The sequence below is a fragment of the Thamnophis sirtalis genome, unplaced genomic scaffold (genome assembly GCF_051295495.1).
Source record: "Thamnophis sirtalis isolate CommonGarterSnake01/CBP01778 unplaced genomic scaffold, rThaSir2_p1.2 scaffold_1, whole genome shotgun sequence".
In the NCBI taxonomy this organism is placed as follows: Eukaryota; Metazoa; Chordata; class Lepidosauria; order Squamata; family Natricidae; genus Thamnophis; species Thamnophis sirtalis.
The window spans coordinates 89060206-89079779 of record NW_028261381.1 but is presented as its reverse complement, the minus strand read 5'-3'; the positions used below and the strand labels follow the sequence as shown (position 1 = coordinate 89079779).

At 40.8% G+C, this 19574-nt stretch overlaps 2 protein-coding genes across 5 annotated transcripts in view; one reads left to right on the top strand and one right to left on the bottom strand.

Moving 5' to 3' along the window:
- IMMP1L (inner mitochondrial membrane peptidase subunit 1) overlaps positions 1 to 16145 on the bottom strand; it is a 36492-nt gene extending 20347 nt beyond the window's left edge. Inside the window, exon 1 of the mRNA XM_087718724.1 lies at positions 16079 to 16145. The gene's annotated coding sequence lies outside the window, so the exon portion shown is untranslated. The remainder of the gene's footprint in view (positions 1 to 16078) is intronic.
- A 76-nt stretch (positions 16146 to 16221) lies between these two features.
- The window catches only part of ELP4 (elongator acetyltransferase complex subunit 4), a 135736-nt gene continuing 132383 nt past the window's right edge, over positions 16222 to 19574 (top strand). For all 4 annotated transcript variants that reach the window (XM_087718719.1, XM_087718712.1, XM_014071894.2 and 1 more), the window contains exon 1: positions 16222 to 16430. In XM_087718719.1, the coding sequence (XP_087574845.1) occupies positions 16253 to 16430 (178 nt within the window). In that variant the 5' untranslated portion in view covers positions 16222 to 16252. The remainder of the gene's footprint in view (positions 16431 to 19574) is intronic.

Here is a 19574-nt window from a genome sequence, read left to right as displayed (position 1 = left end):
ATCCATGCAGAAAATTATTTATGCATCCAAAAGCCTGTTACAGTTCAACAAATAAACAATACAAGAATCTTATTCTGACATGATAGGGCCATTCATGCAGGTAAAGGAACACAATGTATGCATCTATTTAATATATATTTATACAATCAATATGAATTTAACCTATTAATAATGTTTTACTCAGGTTTTCTATGAACATCAAGATTTACCAAGCATGTTATTTATTATGAATAATTTAGGTAGGTTGTTCTCCTTAGGATAACTCCATATTTCACATAAAGTCCATTTTTAAAAATAAATTTCAACTGAAACCAATGACACAGATAGCTATATCTATTATTCCATTTTAATATTCATAGGAATTATATTTTTGAAAACATCTAACACATTTGTAGGGGATGTAAAATCTGAATTCTGAATTTATAAAACAAAAAATATGCAGAGAAAAACATCAGACAGAGAATAGACTGTTCCATATATAGTTATGAAAATTGAATGTTTATTAAAAGACCTAATAGGCTGAATTTAGAAGATCAATTTGGTGTGGTGATTAAGGCTAGAAACTGGGAGACTGTGAATTCTAATCCTGCCTTAGGCACTAAGTCAGGTGGGTAACTTTGGGCCAGTCACTCTCTCTCAGTCTTAGAAAGGAAGCAATGGCAAACCATTTCCAAAAATGTTGCCATGAACACTTCAGGGACTTTTCTAGGCCAGAGTTCCCAACATTTCTGGCTTTGTGGACTGGCAGTGGTAGGAGAGGGAATGGTTTCATTTGAGTGGCCAGCAAGCGCATACACAGTTCCAATTGTGTGAGTAGCGGTCACATGCGCCCACTGTTCATGCAAATGGAGCATATGGTGCAAGTGGGGATGCATGCATGCACTTTTTCCCACCACTTCTGCAGCCCAATTCCAAACTGCTCACAGCTCAGAAATGGGCCACAGCCTAGGGGTTAGGGACCCCTGTTCTAGGCAGTTGCCTTGAGTCAACATTAACTTGGAGATACAAAAAAAGGAGGGGGGAGAAAGCCGCATTTATGCCCAAAGACAAAACATTAACCCATATTGCCTTCAAAAGCTGAAGAAACATATAGCAATAGCAATAGCAGTTAGACTTATATACCGCTTCATGGGGCTTTCAGCCCTCTCTAAGCGATTTACAGAGTCAGCATATCGCCAACAATCCAGGTCCTCATTTTACCCACCTCGGAAGGATGGAAGGCTGAGTCAACCCTGAGCCGGTGAGATTTGAACAGCCGAACTGCTGAACTGCAGTCAGCTGAAGTAGCCTGCAGTGCCACCTCATATATACAATCTCCTGAGGAATTTACTGAATGTTTTTGGGAAGCAAAATTATATCCTCCTCAAAAATAAACTATATTTTTAATGAGTTGCTAATGAGTTTTTTGTTATGGTATGTTGCCTTAAACAGTTTTTTCTTGCATTGCTTACTAAAATTCTTAATGTAAATGAACCCATATCGGTACTACTGTATCACTAAGAATGTAATTAATATTCTCTAAAAAACACAATGATTTTCCAAATGAAAATAACTGAAAAGGCAGAAAGTCAGAAATCTGTAATTCTAAAAATATTGTACTTCTATTTGTGGAGAGAGCTAGGGATGGAGGTACCATTTTTATTCTGAAATTACCTTTCTTATTCTATTGTTCCAAAAAATACTTAAAGAAATATGGTTCCTGGCAGTGTTATTGAATAGCTCTTTTCATAATTTAAATTCCCACAATCTAAATTATTCAGAAATCACTCACGTCTGAAACTAACTCAAACACCTTAATTTGAAGAAGAGCAAGTTAGAGAATGCATAGTAGCTTGTATGTCCAGATAACTAGAGAAGCATTTAAGCTGGTCCAAGTTCCTTTAAAGAGTGTGTTTCATTTACCCTCCCACATTAGTTTGAAATATCTCTTTAAAATGCTTAGCAGAGCTCTAAGAAAAAGTTCCTATACTCATAAGAACATCCTGAATGATCTTCCAATTGGGATCAAATCAGATCTAATATTGCAGAATTTTTTTGATCAAGCTGTGACTATATGCAAGTATCTTCAATCAATACAAAACCTAAGCAATCAGGAATTTTCCAGAACGGGTTTGCAGGATGGTCCAGAGATGGTATTATCACAGCCAATTGGGTGGGTTGACTGGGTTGAAGCTGAAGCCACGCCTCTGGGCTCCTCTCCTCCGACTCCAGTTTCAATCCAGTCTGGCCAAAGAGAGGTTGTAAATTCTTGACTCCTGATCTGATTCAACATTTCTGGACCATCCTTGACTCAACTTGCTTCCTTCTCACAAGGAGACCATTCCTTCACTTCCCAGTAAGTCCCTGCTATTAGCTGCGGTTTTTCCAGCTACTCGAGGGTTAAATCTCAGGGCTTGAAGGCTCTGGTGGCTGGGTCGTTGTCCCGGTGGCTGTTTTGGCCGGTGACCACATGGAGCCCTGAGAGGGCAGATTGGCGCCGGTGGAGGCTAAAGGGCTCTGGTTTCTAGCCCGACAGCCCAAAAGCCTAAAAGGAGACTGTGCCTCGCAGCAGCAGCAGGAAGCCCCAGGAGCGGCAGAGGCGGCTGGGAAGCAGCACAGCAGCAGCAGACTCCCTGAGAAGCTGCAGCAACCCCGAAACATGCCCCAGTGGTGTTTTAAAATTCAGGGCGCATGACGAAAGGAGTGAGGAACTTGCCATTCTAGCTGCAGAGGTGGGGATGAGGAGCAAATCACAGGAAGCATGAGGAGTGGTCATAAGTAGTTGCATGATGGCGGGTAGATCCCCTTCCCCCCATGTCTCCTGGGGAGGGGACTTCCACCAGGCAGCGTCCCACTGCCTCTTCCAGGAGGCTTAAAGCCTCGGCTGACACTCGCCCTTCCCGTGCCAGCCAAAGAGATGAAGCTAGGAGGCACAGGGCCTTGATGAGAATTTTTTCCAGGGCAGAGGGGTTGAGGGCTCTGCAGGGTAGGATCAGTCCCTCCCCCTCCAGGTCCAGGTCACCCCTAGGAGGCCCTTTCAGGCAGGAATCTCCCCCTAGGTCACCAGATTCCTTGAGGGAGTGCAGTGGGGGGGGTTGCCCATTCCGCTCCCCTTTTCATTGAGGATTTTGACCAGGTAGATAACCAGCCTGGATTTCTATCCCTAGAGACTCAGCTGGGAGGTAGAGATCCATCCAACCCTGGCACCTACCCCCAGCCATAGTCAGGTGCCTGGGGCATCCAGCTGGGACTCCTTGGATATGGAGGATCTAATTGTGGGTCTTCAGAACCTCATTGAAAGAGCCATTGCATCGGTGTGGCTGCAAGCATGCAGTGCCAGGGGCCTCGCTCTGCCTCTCAGGGTGAGGTCACAGTCCCCAGCTCTTCATCAGCCCAGCCATGGGGCCCTTCCCAGCCAGTCTGCTCCCCTGGGTCCCTGTCCTTGGCAAGTGAAGGTCTGTTCTGGGGACAAGGCACAGTGTGATCCAGATCTCTCTGAGGATGAGAAGCAACTGAAGCCTGAACCTCCAGCCTTCATGGGATTGTTCCCTCCTAACTTGTTCCGGTCCCTCCTACGCAAGGCGCGTGCCACTGCTCAGGTGGGGGGGACAAGGGGGCCAAGGCAGGTGAGCCAGCAAGGAAGCCCCAGGGCATGGTCTATTCCGAGCCCAAAGAGGTTAAGGAGGAGATTCCTGCTCCTGACCTTTTCCTGGAAGTAGTTAAGAGACAGTGGGAGACACCCGGGGCTTTCCCCACCCCAGGCAGCAATGACAGACAGTTCTATAACATCGAACCTGATTTCTCCCAAGCATTGCAGATGCCTTCTGTGGATCCGCCGGTGGTGGCTTTCACTGCCCCAGCTTCGCTGGTACCCAAGAATGTGGCAGACAACCTGAAGGCAGAGGACAGGAAAGCGGAGATAATCCTCAGGAAGACCTTCCAGTCGTCGGCTTGGGCAATTAAAGTGGCGGCCTCTGCCTCTTTTTTAAACTGTACGGCCATCCTTTGGATGGAGCAGATTCAGGTGCGCATTCCACCGGAGGACGTACGCCTACACCAGGACATCAACAAGTTAGTGGTGGTTGCTCAGTTCTCAGCTGACGCTACCTTAAACGCCATGAAGTTTGCTTCCAGGGCTATGGCATCATCCATCGCGATGCCTCCTGTGGCTCCGTGGCTGGCAGGCGGACAACAAGGCGAAGTAGCAACTACCGACAGCTGCCTACATAGTGGGTTCCCTCTTTGGAGCTTCCCTTGACCCCATCCTGGTGGAGGATAAGAACAAGAAGAAGGCACTTCCAACATCGACCAAGAAGGCGGAACAGAGGTCCACGCCCTATTATCGCAGGTCAGCACAGCGACCACAGGAACAGGACACCCACCAGAGCAGGTACCCGAGGGGCAGGGTAGATAAGGGATTCAATAGGGACAGACCCCACTTCCAGCCTCAGGGCAAATGGCCCTTTCGAAAAGGGGGTGGTCGCCCCTTCCCCCGGGGCAAGGAAGTCACCCGCGACCCCACCCATTGGCGGCCGCCTAGCTCTGTTCAAAGATGCCTGGGCAGAGATATCCATGGATGCCTGGGTCCTGAGTACGGTGACCTATGGTCTCCATCTGGAATTCCTTTCCTTTCCCCCCAATTGTTTCCAGGTGTTCTCCCCGGCCAAGAACGTTGACAAGCGCCAACAGATGCGGCAGGCCATCTAGCACCTGCTTGACATTGCAGCCATAGAGAGAGTCCCTGAGGACCAGGTGGGCAAGGGGTTTTATTCAAACCTGTTCCTAGTGCCAAAATCATTGGGGGGATGGAGAACCATTTTAGACCTAAAGCTCCTAAACCAATTCTTATTGTATAGACGTTTTAAGATGGCTTCCCTTAAGTCCATTCTGGCAGGGATCCGGGAGGGGGACTACGTGGCATCCATTGATCTCACGGAGGTGAACCTGCACATCCCCATCCTCCCCGAGCAAAAGTGTTTTCTGCGTTTCTCCTTCTTAGGGCTTCACTACCAGTACAGGGCTCTACCGTTTGGGTTGGCTTCGGCCCCCAGGACCTTTACCAAGATGGTAGCGGCCACCCATCTGAGGGAGATTCCCATCAGGCTTTTCTACTACCTGGATGACATCCTTGTCCAGGGGGCGTCTCCTGCTTAGATTAGGTCAGACCTTCAGCAGGTCATTGACACCCTCCAGGGCTTAGGATTCTCAATTAATTTTGAGAAGAGTACTCTCTCCCCATCCACCCGAATCCTACACCTGGGGGCGGTGATTGATTCCCGGTTGGGTCAAGTGTTTCTTTCCCTGGACTGCAGGTCCAGCTTGTTGAAGTTAATTAACAAGATCCAGAAGAATCGTTGTGTTCCTGTAGCCCTTCTTTCCAGCTTGCTGGGAAAGTTCATCTCATGCATCAAAGTGGTCCCATGGGCGCGACTACATGCTAGGACGCTCCAATGGAGGCTGCTGCCATTATCAGAGGGCCGATTCCATCAACTCGACGCTCAAGGTACCAGCGACGCCCCAGGTGCTGATATCTCTCAAGTGGTGGATGTCCCCAGCTTTGCTCAAGGGCTGCGAATTCAGGGAACAAGAGCGCCTCATACTGACAACGGACGCCAGCCTGTTTGGTTGGGGGACGACCCTAGGCTCCCAGCTGGCACAGGGCCAGTGGTCAAAGAGCGACCTTCAACACAACATAAATTGGCTGGAGCTTCGGGCAGTCCATGTGCCCCCTCCAGGGCCACGGTCCCTCAAGTCCTGGATTTCTTCCAGGAGGGTCTGGACAAGGGCCTGTCCCTAGCCACGGTTAGGAGACAGTTGGTGGCACTGGCCATGGTGTTACCTGGGGAGAGGCCCACTCCGCTATCTCATTTGACCTTAGTTAAGAGGTTCCTCAAGGGGGCAGCCCACCTCCGTCCACAGGTTTCCTACGTGGCACCTTCCCACGGTGCTACGGGCCCTTATGGCCGAGCCTTTTGAACCACTCCAGTTAGCCGGAAGCTCCTCACTTGTAAGGTTGTGTTCCTGGCGGCTATCACCTCGGATAGGTGAGTCTCGGAACTGGGGGCTCTCTCCTCCAGGGAGCATCTATGCACGTTTCACATTAACAGGGTAGTGCTACACCTGGACACGGCTTTCCTGCCAAAGGTAAACATGGTCTTCCATCAGGCGCAGGAAGTGGTTCTTCCAGACTTCTGCCCAGACCTGACCAGGGAGCGGGAGCACAGTTGGCACTGTTTAGATGTAAAAAGGGCCTTTGATTTACCTAAGGCAGACAGAGGAGTTTCGTAGGTCTGAGGCTCTGTTTGTGTCATTCCAACCCTCCTCGCTAGGGAAGAGGGTCTCCCAGTCCACCATTAGCCGGTGGATCCATCTGGCCATTGCCCTCGCCTATGAGGCGCAGAACTTGCTGGTTCCAGCCGGCATCACGGCCCACTCCACTAGGAGCGTGGCCACCTCGGCGGCCTGGGCCTTCCAGGCCCCCATAGAAGACATCTGCAGGACAGCGACGTGGGCATCCCCGTCGCCCTTCATCTGGCACTACAGGCTGGATGCCTTCACATCTTCCGACGTAGCGTTCGGCCGCAGGGTCCTGCAACAGGTCCTGTCAGATCAGTTAGGGCCCACCCTTGGGACGAAACTTGGGTATGTCCCATCTCTGGACCATCCTGCAAACCCACTCTGGAAAATGACAGTTGGTCTTACCTGAACTGTTATTTTAAGAGGTGTTTGCAGGATGGGCCAGTTCCCACCCTAAGTTAGACAGTATTGGGGGTGGAGGTGTCTTCTTTGTGACTTGTTTTCAGGATCTTGGGAGCGCATACTGCATTGAAACTGGAGTCAGAGGAGAGGAGCCCAGAGGCGTGGCTTCAGCTTCAACCCAATCTCGAGGCCAATTGGCTGTGATAATACCATCTCTGGCCCATCCTGCAAACACATCTTAAAATAACAGTTCAGGTAAGACCAACTGTCATTCTAAGAAATATTGAAACATATACTGACTCTGAATTAGCATCACAAATGCTATTTCTCTGTCTGCTTGAATTTCCCTGAATGTTAACAGAGCATCTTGTAGCAAATGTCTTTTGGTTTATATACTTTTTCTCAGAAGAAGCTCCAAAGACAATCAGGTTTAATGGAATTTACTTATTCAATAAAACATGGAATGTTTAGAGTAACAGCAGACATACACACAAAGCAGATGCATTTATGTGACAATTAACAGGTGCATTTATGTGACAATTTACTAGTAGACTCCACTTTACTATATTTTTGAATAAGTAATAACAATTCAGTTTCCAAACATAAATAGATGAATACTGTGATATCCAGCCTCAGTTAATCCCCAGACATCTAAATCCATGAATAAAAATTCATCAGGTTTAAATACACTGAGCCTATTAAGCAAGAACAAAAGCATATGCACAAAAGAGCTTTTAATATATTTCAAAGCCCACAAGAGCCATGGTCTCATTAAAATTATAAATTACTCAAACACAGAATGAAAATTCAAACTGCAGTGCAGCTAAGCAGATTACAGAAAAGCCTACGTTCCATATGATAACACACCATGGCCTCCAAGATGAGGGCTTGAAACAAAAAAGGCCATCACTGGAGCTAGGGAAAACCACCTTGTGATCTCCACTTTCTGTTCAATGGATGGCAGCCAAGTAATATAATGATTACTCTCTCCATGCTGCTAAACTTGTTCAATGGCATAAAAGTGACACCATGCATTGTGAACTCAATGCTAATGTTTTGTGGCACTAATACAAAACTAACTACAATGTCTATCGTTTATTCCAGTTTTATTTGCATGAAATAAAATTAATGGCAGCAAAACTATTAGTAAATCTTTTTTAAAAAATAAAACAGAGAAAAATGGCATAGCCAAGAATGTTAGACACAAGTGTATGAAAAATGTATAACTTATGTATAATTTATATTTGAATGTTTTATTACTTTGTAAGCTGCTCAGAGTCACCTCAAACCGCAAGATGGACAGTATATAAACTGAATGAATGAAAAAGTAAATACCGTATTTTTTGGAGTATAAGACACTCCGGACTTAAGATGCACTTTAGTTTTTGGGGAGGAAAACAAAAAAAAATTCTGCTTCTGCCTACCAGCATCCATCGGTAGTCATCTGGCTAGCATCCTTGCAGCAAACAGCAAACAGCCTGGTCAACTTCAGCGCGTTATCGCAGCCTGATTCAGCACAAGCAGCTGATTGGCAGTTGGCTCAGCCTCCCAGAATGTTCTAGGCTGCAGGGACTGCCACAGCCCATCCGCGCAATGCATTTTTGGCGTCCGCACGGTCCATTTTAGACCCGTTCCAGGCTGCCGGGATCACCACAGAACATCGCCACTAATCGCCGCTGATCACTGCCTCCATGTGTTGTGTTTTCAGCCTCTGTGCATCACATTTTTGGTCTCCACACGCCCCGTTTTTGGCCTCCATGCATCGCATTTTCAGCCGGTTCCAGGTGGCAGGAATCGGTGGCAGCAGTGATCCCCACCGCCTGGAACCAGCCAAAAATGCAATTCATGGAGGACAAAAACAGGGCCTGCAGAGGCCGAAAACGTGATGTGCGGAGGCCAAAAATGCAATATGTGGAGGCGGTGATGTACTATGGCAATCCCTGCAGCCTGGAATGGGTCTAAAATGGGGAATGCAGAGGCTGAAAACGCAATGCACAGAAGCTGAAAACAGCCGAAGGATTGGGGCCGGTGGGTAGGCAGGGCTTTGGCAACATTTGATGTATAAGACAGACAGACATTTCCACCCACTCTTTTTTTGGGGGGGAGTGTGTGTTATATTCTGAAAAATATGGTAAATAAAAGTTAATATTTCTGTTCTTAAAGGATCAAGCCCGTTATGAAGCAAATTAAGTGCAACCAATATTTTTACCAGTAGTTTATGTTTGAATATTATAGATCTGAACTAAAAAGCTGCAAACTATCTTTGAAACATTTATGAAATCAGAAAGGAAAGGAAATTTATTGCAGCAATCCTCAATTAATCTCTCCAAAAATTAGGATTCAAGTAGAATTTGACTCTTCTCATATGTGTTTAAAGTTTTGAAAGATAATATAACCAAACACCATGAAGCAAATGGGGGTCACAATTAATGAAATGCTAATCTGAAGCACTACTGACTCTTTCCACAGATTTTCAAAATGTAAATGAAGAAGTGAAACAGGATTCACAGATGTTTCTTATTTTCAGTCAGCTGCACATGAAACACAAATGCAACCTGCGTCTTAGGATAAAATAGATAGGAACTGAAATTTGAACAATAACTTTATAAATAAATATTGAAATTATGACCCGCAAATCTCTATTCAATATTCAACCCTTTCAGAAGTCTTTGGAACAACCTCTTATCACAATTTTCTATAGTAATTAAGCTGAGGCATCTATAATTGAAATAATTATTAGTGCTCAGTACAATCTCAGAAATGCTTTATGTCCATACATGCTAAGAAGATTGAGAAGTATCATCCTTGACATTCTGAGCAACAAATTCAAAGAATCACTTCACTCACTTCATGGAGTGTTTTTGATCTACACCCTAGTAATTATATCCTCTTCCTATTTATCCTGCTCTGACGTCCAAACACTTGTATTTTTTCCTATCATATTTGCAACTGGGAGACAAAAACTAATGAACAATCTCATATATAGGATTCTTCAATTTCTCAAACTTGCATCCTAAACATTTTCATTTACAAGCCTTCGTCTAAAATTATGTAAATGGACTTATGCAAAACATTTCTTTCTTACGATCTCCCCTCTTGCACAGAAGAGCTCCAAAGGATCTTCAATGAACAGTGGTCTTCTAAGTTTCCTTACTTGTACAGCAGAGTCCCTCCAAATAACGTATGGGACAGGATACAAAATAACTTATAAAGAAACTATTTTCTATAAGAAATAACTACTACTTCTGCAAGAACAAATCAAAATTCAAATTCAAAATCAAAATTCAAATTCAAAATTCAAGCCAGCATTTTGCCATGTAAAAAAAATAAAATTATATGTTACATTGAAGAGGTAAATTTATATACACACACACACACACACACACACACACACACACACACACACACACACACACACACACATACACATATATATATATATATATATATATATATATATATATATATATATATATATATATATATATATATATATATTGGTCTGGAAATCTTGCAAGCTGAAGTCCAGAATATTTTGGCTGCAATCTTAAAAACCAAGGAGATGTAAACATTTTAATGGAAAGGGATACATTTTATCCTTGAAACTGCTTCAAAAAAGTGGATGAGGCCATAACACTAATGTGAGCTAGGACAAGTCCAAAGATGAAACTGATTTGAATTTTTGAATATTTTATGTAATTAAACCAATCAAAAGACTTTATAATGCATTTAAATGTTTTCTACTATTTTAAATTTTATAATTTACTAGTAACTTTGTGGATGCTCTGATATCCAAATGTCAAGTAGGATACATTTTCTAAATATATCTTCTTAAACAAAAAAAAATACATCCTATTTTAATTATTGTTACTTCATTCAGAATAAACTTTTTTTTAAGGTTAGGACTGCAATCCCCCCCCCCCCCCTGAAAGGTTCCTCCTTTCCTGAGGAACCAGGGCCTCAGGAAAGTGATAATTTGTCAATGGTTCTTTTGAAAGATATGAATATAACAGAACACACTAATCTATATAGAACTAAAACTCTCACTTGGTAATCCTCTATTGGCTGAAATGCAGCATCATAGGGCAAAACTTATCAAGAAAGGTATCTCAAATCGGCTAACTTAGAATAAAGAGCCACTTTTCATCTTTGTTAAAAAAAATCAAAGATATTTTATATACTGAAAACCTGCCTGATGGTGCTTATTTCCATGTATACATACTATAAAGGAGTACCAAGCTCCTGGAGTTAACAAGAAAAGCATCAATGTATACTCTTTTTTTTTTTGCAAGAAATTTTTATTTTTATTAAACAAACAACATACACACAAAAAAAATCATCATCATATACAGCATGTCGTTTGGTTACAAGTGTTTTTGCACCCATATTCTCAAATAGCATTTACAATCACAAATTTTTCATCTAGTATAACTAAATACCTCACTTTCATTGTACAATATATATTCAATTACAATTATTATTATTTTTTCCCAATAAACCTGATTCCATTACATTCTTGATTGTCTATTTAATAACAGTGTATCTTTATATAATCACAATCAATGTATACTCCTGTCAGTTATACATTCTCTGCTAAGTAGCTAATATCTGTATGTTAAAAGAGCAACTTGAAACAATGCAATTATTAACAAACAACAATTGAAAACTATCACATTTCAAAATACAAAGAAATCTTATGCTAAACTCCACTGCAATCAGACAACAATTTGGCTACTGCAAATAAAAACAGAATCCACTAAGGTTCAAAATTCTTTAGTGAATTTTGACCAAATTATCCCTGAATGATGACCAGATAATCGAGTTAAATGATACAATTTAACATTAGCTAATATGCTTCAATATCTAGCAAAGGAGGTCACCACTATGTCATATCACGTCATGTTTCCTCAACTATGTTATCCACTTTAAGATTTAGAATAATAAAATAAATGTTTTGATGGTTTATAGCAGCAATGATTTCACAATCTGAATATTCAAATTATCTTTTTTTTTCCACTCCCAAGTTAGACACTTGAAGTTTCTATAGAAATGAATTGAGAGCTATTTTTATGTTCTTAACCAACCTAAAGATAAATACCAAATTATTATATCCATTAAGAAATAAATTTCACTAAATGTAAAGGATCTCAATTACGGGTAACCTAAAACTGTTGGACTTTCAGTTAGTATTAGCCATTAGAAAAGTTAATTACATTATCCTTGGCTAGAATCCAATCAATTCTGAAAAGCACCAATTCTTACAAGATATTTTTCAACACCAAAAATTTAACTTTCTACTCGTTTGAATCTGATATGAATATTCAATTATTCTATTATTAAATTCCTGGTAATAACAGTATGCATTTCCTTTTGTGTTCCTTTTTAAAATTCAGGCAGCTTTTAACATTCAGCAATAATTATTTTAATGTATGCTCTCTGTTATTCTCTGGGATGATTCCCAGAAAGACCCATCTCCACAATACTATCTATTCTTTGTACAATATGGCTGAAATCCATAGTCCTAGAAATGAGATGAAAGCTATCATGTGTGTCCAGGGAACTTTAACTTTCCATAGTAAATTGTAGGCTAATTTTCCTCATACACAATACTTATGTATACTTACAAAGGAGTGGAACCATAATAATGAAACTGATGTTATTTACATAAGTATTATTCAAGGAACTATTACTTATAATAAAAAAATAATTATGCTGCAGCCTTAACATTCACATCATTGAAGCAACTTTCTGCATAATGTGTTATTATTCAATTAATGTGACATTGAAGAAAATTAGGTTTTAAGGAGCATTATTCTAATATCAGAGTATACAGTTGTATACAAGTGTGCTAGATCAAAACTGAGGATCTATCATTTCTTAAGCTATAATTCTATACCTTTTTTTGGCTGTAATCATATTGATTTGGGAAAAATCTATTGTGTATGTGGAACTATTACAATTACTATTATTATTGAATGTCCTCTATATGACATGGCATTTTATAATAATTTATAATTTCTAAGAATAATGCAAAAAAATGGAAGAACTGGAAGAATATTTTTTATTACAAGCATTTCTAGACCACATTCCCTGAAGAATTTTTGGCAATTTACAATAAAAATAAAAATATTATCTATAATCTATCAAAAACAATAAGGAGCTGTCTGATCATAAAAACATTCCACAGCAATGATCCTTCTAATACTTGTTTAAACAGCCCAATGTTCTACTACTTTGCAGAAGATCAACAGGAAGTATGCCAAACATAATTCTGAGGGTGAGAAGTTCTGTAATGTGGAAGACATTAGAAAGGATTTCATATCACTTTGAATATTTTCAGAGATGGAATCTTAATAACCCTTCCCTGTAGATATATAGACTTGACAGATTCTATGTTTGAATAACAAATTCTCAGGTGTCATTACAGAACTAACTGAACTACTAAAGAGATGGAAAGCCCTCTGCCAGAATTTGAGCTCAGCTAGCTGAAGCTACTCTAATCTGCATTCAGGGATGTTTGGAATTTCAAATTACTACATAGACATTTCTTTGCAGAGTTAAAACTTTCAGGGAAAAGTGGTTTTAAGCACAGCATCTTCTAAAAATATTAAAGAGATATGTCAAAACTACACTTTCCATCTAAATTTACCATCTTTAAAACCTGCTATTTGCTTGTGAGTATACTGTAACAGGTTTAGGAAATATTTATTTAAGGGGCACATTCACCCTGGAAAAAGCCACAGAGATCTATAATCTACGGCAGGTGGGACATCTTTCTTTTCTTCCTCATAGTGTTTCCACACTTGCAAAATAAAAATGCAGCAATCAAAGCAATCCTAAAATTTGGAAGGAAATTGTCCTATCAGAGCTACTGCTACTGTAAAGCAAATTCCAGAGTGAGGCTAGTTTATTCAATTCTTAATTCTTAAAGAGAGGAATCAACCATTCACCTCATGGCACTTGCAATATCTTGAAACATCCTAGATTCTTCTAAGCATTGTCATTACAAAGGGGCTTTCAGAAAATTAAGCTGCTCATTCTGTTTTTAGAAAGAACTTAGAGAGGCTTACAGAAAGGCCTATCTGAATTTATTCCATAGCCACAGTCACGAAATTAAATTGAATTTATATTATTTAGATATAAACTTGCTCTTATTAGTGAAATATACCTGTATAAGAGTTGCTAAACCATCAGATTCAGTAATCTGAATTTTATATTCATTAAATATATTTTTTTCAGGTTGAGACATTTTGTAAATCTTTGGCAGTGAACTTTTATATAAAATTGTGATTAGTTTATAGGGACACAAGAATAAACTGCTTTTTAAATAGTTTAAGGTAATACAATTATCTGATATATGTATAATTTTAATGCAGTAAGATATTTGCTAAAAACTAATGCTTAAAGGAAATGAGTTATAGACATAAAAGGGATACACTTCATAATTTATGGAAATTGGGATATCTGATTTTTATATCCTGTTTGTCTCGTTTGTTTTTGTATTGTCCCCTTCCCCATGTGTTTGTTCGCCGCCCTGAGTCCCCCCGGGAATAGGGCGGCATACAAGTATAATACAAATACAAATATAGAAAGTTCTTGTGTATCTAGAAAATAAAATATATTTTCAGTGCTCATTCCTAATCATATACAGGCAAACTGAAGGTTTCTGGTCTATTTCTTTCCAGCTATTCCTCAGTAGAATTAATCTTTCCCACCAGATACCAATCAGCCCATTAATGGTGTGCTAGTTGTACTACCATTTGTTTTGTTAAAAAAAATCAGTGATGCTATCCAGCTGATCAGCACAAAGATAATTATCTACTCATCAGGAAAGACAAACTGCTGAGGTACAATTCATGTTAGGATTATATACTATGGGTAAATCCATGGATGAATATTATGGATAAACAGATATATGCTATGCTAATCTTAAAACATAGATTCAACAGGGTAATTTAAGCAACATCTTCCATTAGCTGCAGACATCATATACAATGATCAAGGACAAGACTTAAGATCTGTATTAATATTTTAAGATATGACCGTCCAGATGAAAAATATAGCTCTACTCTTATTTGGCTGATGTATCACAACTTGAGAACTTTTTTTCTTGAAGTAAAAACATGTTTAGTACAATAAAATAGATACATACACTACAATATTCCTTGTTCCACTTCAAATGCTGCCAGCTTACAAAAAGCCTTAGCAAACAGCAGTGACTGTAAACAGATGGGTTAAATGTCATTTAGCATTCTGCTATGTATATTACTTTTATATACTGTAAAGCAAAGCAGATAAAGGATAGAGATGATCAACAAATATGTATTTTTGCTATGGGTAGTTATGATGAAAGAGTGTGCATATACGTGCACACACAAGCAGCATAATTTGTGAATACCTACTTGACATTAACAATAAATCAAACCCAATTGACAATTTCATTTTGTAAATACAATATTCCTAAAAAGTACATAAAGGTCATAAGAAACAATCAGTTTTCCTTACAAGGTTCCAACTGTTTGAATCACTTCATTAGTAGGTTACCACATGAGAGGCAAGAATCAATTCTTCAATTAAGAAGCAGTACATTTCTTATACAACACATTAGAATGCCTGTTTAAACAAAGCTGTGCTTGATAAATAATATTCTTCTTTTTTCTCCCTGTAGTGCCTCAAACCAGCTTTTTGGCAACAAGGTATCATATCAATACAGGTAACAGGCTACCTGAAGGTTACCAGTTCATTAAAAATTCACCTGACTATGAAATAAGTTAAAGTGTATAAACTGTATACATAGCAAAAAAATAATCATTCAAGGCTGCTGGGGTAGAATAAGGTGTTTGTTTGATTTTAATTTTGCAATCTTGCTACCCAACACACGTATCCTCCAAGAAATCTCTGCAGAGCTTTTGCAACGAAGTCCCCTCATATATTCTTAAACTGACCTCGCTAATATTCTCATTTGCATATTTAAAAAAAAATCAGCGCTTCGTTTCTCTTTTAGACCAACGATAGAAAGGAACTAGGCTTTCGAGTGCCGCCAGGCAGCCCCATCCTGTGCATGCGTCTCTATTCCCAGGTAAAGTACATGTACGGTTCAAGCTTTGCAAATTAAGTTCTCTCAACAACTCGTCCTCCACAGGGACGAAGTAACGAAGCTGCCTCGTTCTCAAGGGCGGAGAATTTTTATTCCGTTACAACTGACAGCCCGAAGAGGGTCCCCTCTGGCCGTGCACACGGGAGGATGCTTCCCCGCATAAGTACAAAAAAAAAAAAGCACCCTTCCTTACGTCCTCCCCCAACGGAGTCGAATCACTGCTTGCCGTTCTTAGCAAAGGGCCCAAAAGGCGTCTCGGACGCCTTATTTAAAAAAAAAAACCAGATAAAACAACCCACTCACCTTCTTGGACCACAGTCAGAGGACTGGATACTCCTCTCTCTTTTTACCGGCTAGAAAGGAAGCATCTCCGCCTGCCAACAATCGCTCTTCCCATTGGCTCGGCGGGTGCTGCGCGACACGCCTCCCCCCCCTCCACGCTCGTCTCTTTTTCCTGTCAACCGAGCAGAAGCTAAGATGGCGGACTTAGCGACCGAGGGACTGGCGCGGAGGGAAAGGGCTACGACGAGTTTCCAAAGGAAAGTGCCGGATGGCGGCGGGGGCCGCTTGGCCGTGCTGCCAGGAACCCGGCCGTCGGTACGACACGGTCAGCTCCTGCTTTCCACCGGCGTCCCTTCTCTGGACTCTGTTTTAGGTTGGTTGCTGACAGCGCTGCCCAATCTTTCGTAGTCCCGGTTCCCCCCGGGATCTCGCATTTTACCTGCTGTAAAGGTAGTGGAGCAACTTCAGAAGCTTGAGAGAGACGCAGGGACGGGAAGCTACTTCTGATTCCTCCGCGTGGTGGAAGGTATAGTCCCTTCTCCTGCGGGGCGGAATTCCCACGCCGTCTGCTTCTTCGGATGGGGTGGGGAAGCGGTGCACTTTGCACAACGCCCGGCTTCCCCGCTCAGCAAACTTCTGAATTTTGGGAGAGCGGAGATTTAAAAGTATAAAATAAAGTTGTGCCTTGTAAAGGACGTGCGAGAACCGGAACCCAGATGCTGTCCTGGGCCACTGCCTCTCTCTCTGCTTTTAAACGACGCGCAGCAAAGTTTAATAAATGGGCTGCTACTTCGCTCTGTAGCTCTGGATGGATGCTGTACTATAGGTAGTCCTCGACTTATGACCACAATGGAGCCCAAAATTTCTGTCGTTAGGTGAGACATTTGTTAAGTGCATTTTGCCTTAACAAATGTCTCACTTAACGTGCTTGTTGCACTTAACAACTATGGCAAGAAATGTTGTAAAATGATATTTTACGACATTTCTTGCCATAGTTGTTAAGTGAATCACCGCAGTTGATAACTTAGTAACCTGGTTGTTATTTGAATCTGGCCTCCCCATTGACTTTGCTTGTCAGAAGGTTGCAGAAAGAGATCTGCAACAGTCATGAGAATGAGCCAGTTGCCAAGCATCTGAATTTTCATCATGTGATCGTGGGGATGCTTGCAAAGGTTGTAAATGTGAAAAACTCTCATAAGTCACTTTTTCAGTGATGTTGTAACTTTGAATGGTCACTAAATGAATTGTTGGAAGTCGAGGACTATTTGTACTAGACTTGCATGTAGCCTGAGGTTTGTGACATAGGCAAGTCAACTGCAGACCACTGCAGTGGTTCCAGGCAGCTGTATTTTGCATATTTTGAATTTCAGAGGAGTTGTAGGAGTGTATACCAGTGTCAACCCAGAGGCTTTGGCTCAACTTAATTTACATATCAGAATTAACATGGGAGGACCTAATGCTTAAAAAATTGGGTTGGGATGGCTGCTTTAGGAGGGTGGATGTGTATCGTGAACCAGAAGATGATTTACTTTCTATGGATATTTTTACAGACTCCATAAAGAGAATGTTTCTTGTTTCATAATAGAGTTTTACGAACATCCACTTAAAAATTAATGGAGCTTAAAACTAAATGCCTGATTAATTGAAATATCTAATTGGGGGTGGGAGGAGGGTTAATAGAAGATATTTTGAAAGATTTTTTAACATAAATACAATAATGTTTATATTCTACCTAGAAGTATACAGTATCCCATTCATTGCAGAGATTTTCAAAATTCTGTTGAAGCTTTTGTTAAAAATCCTGCTCATTCCTCTTATTTAAACATAAAGTTGTTTAAAGTGCACCAAATCTTTGAAATGTAATATATGCTTAAGTTTGAAAATAAAAGATTCTTTCAGCATGGGTTCCTCAATAAGTGCTAGATAAATGTACTTTTTTAATGAAAGGAATGCTAATTATAGAATCTTAAGAATTGGGAGGCTCCTTGGAGATCAGCTGGTCTTACCCACCCCTCCCAGTGAAGAAATCCAAAGTACTCAGGTAGTCCTCCTGTACAACTACAGTTGAACCCAAAATTTATGTTGACAAGTGAGAAATTTGTTAAATGAACTTTGCACCATTTTACGACCTTTCTTTCCATAGTTGCTAAGTGTATCACTGCAGCTGTTAAGATAGTAACATGGTTCTTAAGTGAATCTGGTTTCCCCATTGACTTTGATTGTCAGACGCTCACAAAAGCTGATTACATGGCTCCAGGACAGTGCAACTGTCATAAATATGAGCCAAGCATTGGCCAAGCATTTGAATGCCAAACATTCAAATTTTGATCGTGTGACCATGGGGATGCTGCAACACTCATAAGTATGAAAAATGGCGATAAGTCATTTTTTTCAGCTCTGTTGGAACTTTGAATGATCACTAAAGAAATAATTGTAAGTCAATAACTACCTGTACAGCATAACTTGATTTCAGAAAAAGATTAGATAAGATGTCTCCTATTTTGGTGGAGAAGATGAACAAATGGTTAAAATGATAATGCAGTCTGGCTGATTTACAACCATGAAGCTCCTAAAGGTTTCTGCATTGTCCTGGATGCAATCAATTACACTATTTATAAATTATACCAGTAGCTGGGATAGAAGTGATGGTAATTAGATTTGCACATTATATCAAGTTAAAGATACCAAGTATTAGTGCACAGCCAACAATAAGAAATAACACATTCCATAGTAACAAAACATGCACCAATTTCAATCCTGATTCTGTAAAACAGAAATAAATAAATCAAAGCCAGCAGTAATTTTGACATGCCACCTTTCTGTCCTTGAAATAGCTCTATGGTTTTATAGATTCTCAGTTTTATCCCAAGCCATCTCCATGGAAAGTCTTTTCAAAAGAAGAAAAATGGAGGAGGAAAATGGCAGCTGGTTGTTGCTATTGCTGTAGACAAAATAAGAATGGAAACCCAATATCATAATTGTGTCAATTAGTGTTTGTGACTGTTCCTGGAGTTGTGGGTGCTCCATCACTGGAAGCAGAGATTGGATAGCCAGGGATGCAACAAGATCTTGGACAGCGGGTTGGACTAGAAGATCTCCAAGGTCCCTTCCAGCTCTGTGATCCTAAAGAGTTTGACAACTATCTTAAATTGGTAGTTTTGAAATGATGGGCCATGACCATGACACAAGCACTAGTGGGATGAAATTACAGTGTTGAAAAACTGTTAAGTGTTGCATAAATAAAACAGGAACACTGTCAGAATTTACTCCTGCTTTCTTTGGGCAATCCCATTGTGGGCTTGCATAGGCAAGGCAGGGAGGAAAACCTAGAATGAGTTATGAGTCATGCAGGCATAGCCATCTTTCAGAATTGCAGAAATGTTATTGTTTAGTTTAGCACACATATTCATTTATTATTTACAGGGCTGTGGAAGGTTTGGAAGTTAACCAAATCAATTCATAAACAGCCGGAATGCTGGGCCAATGTGGTAGAATAATTTAAGGTATGATAAGTACA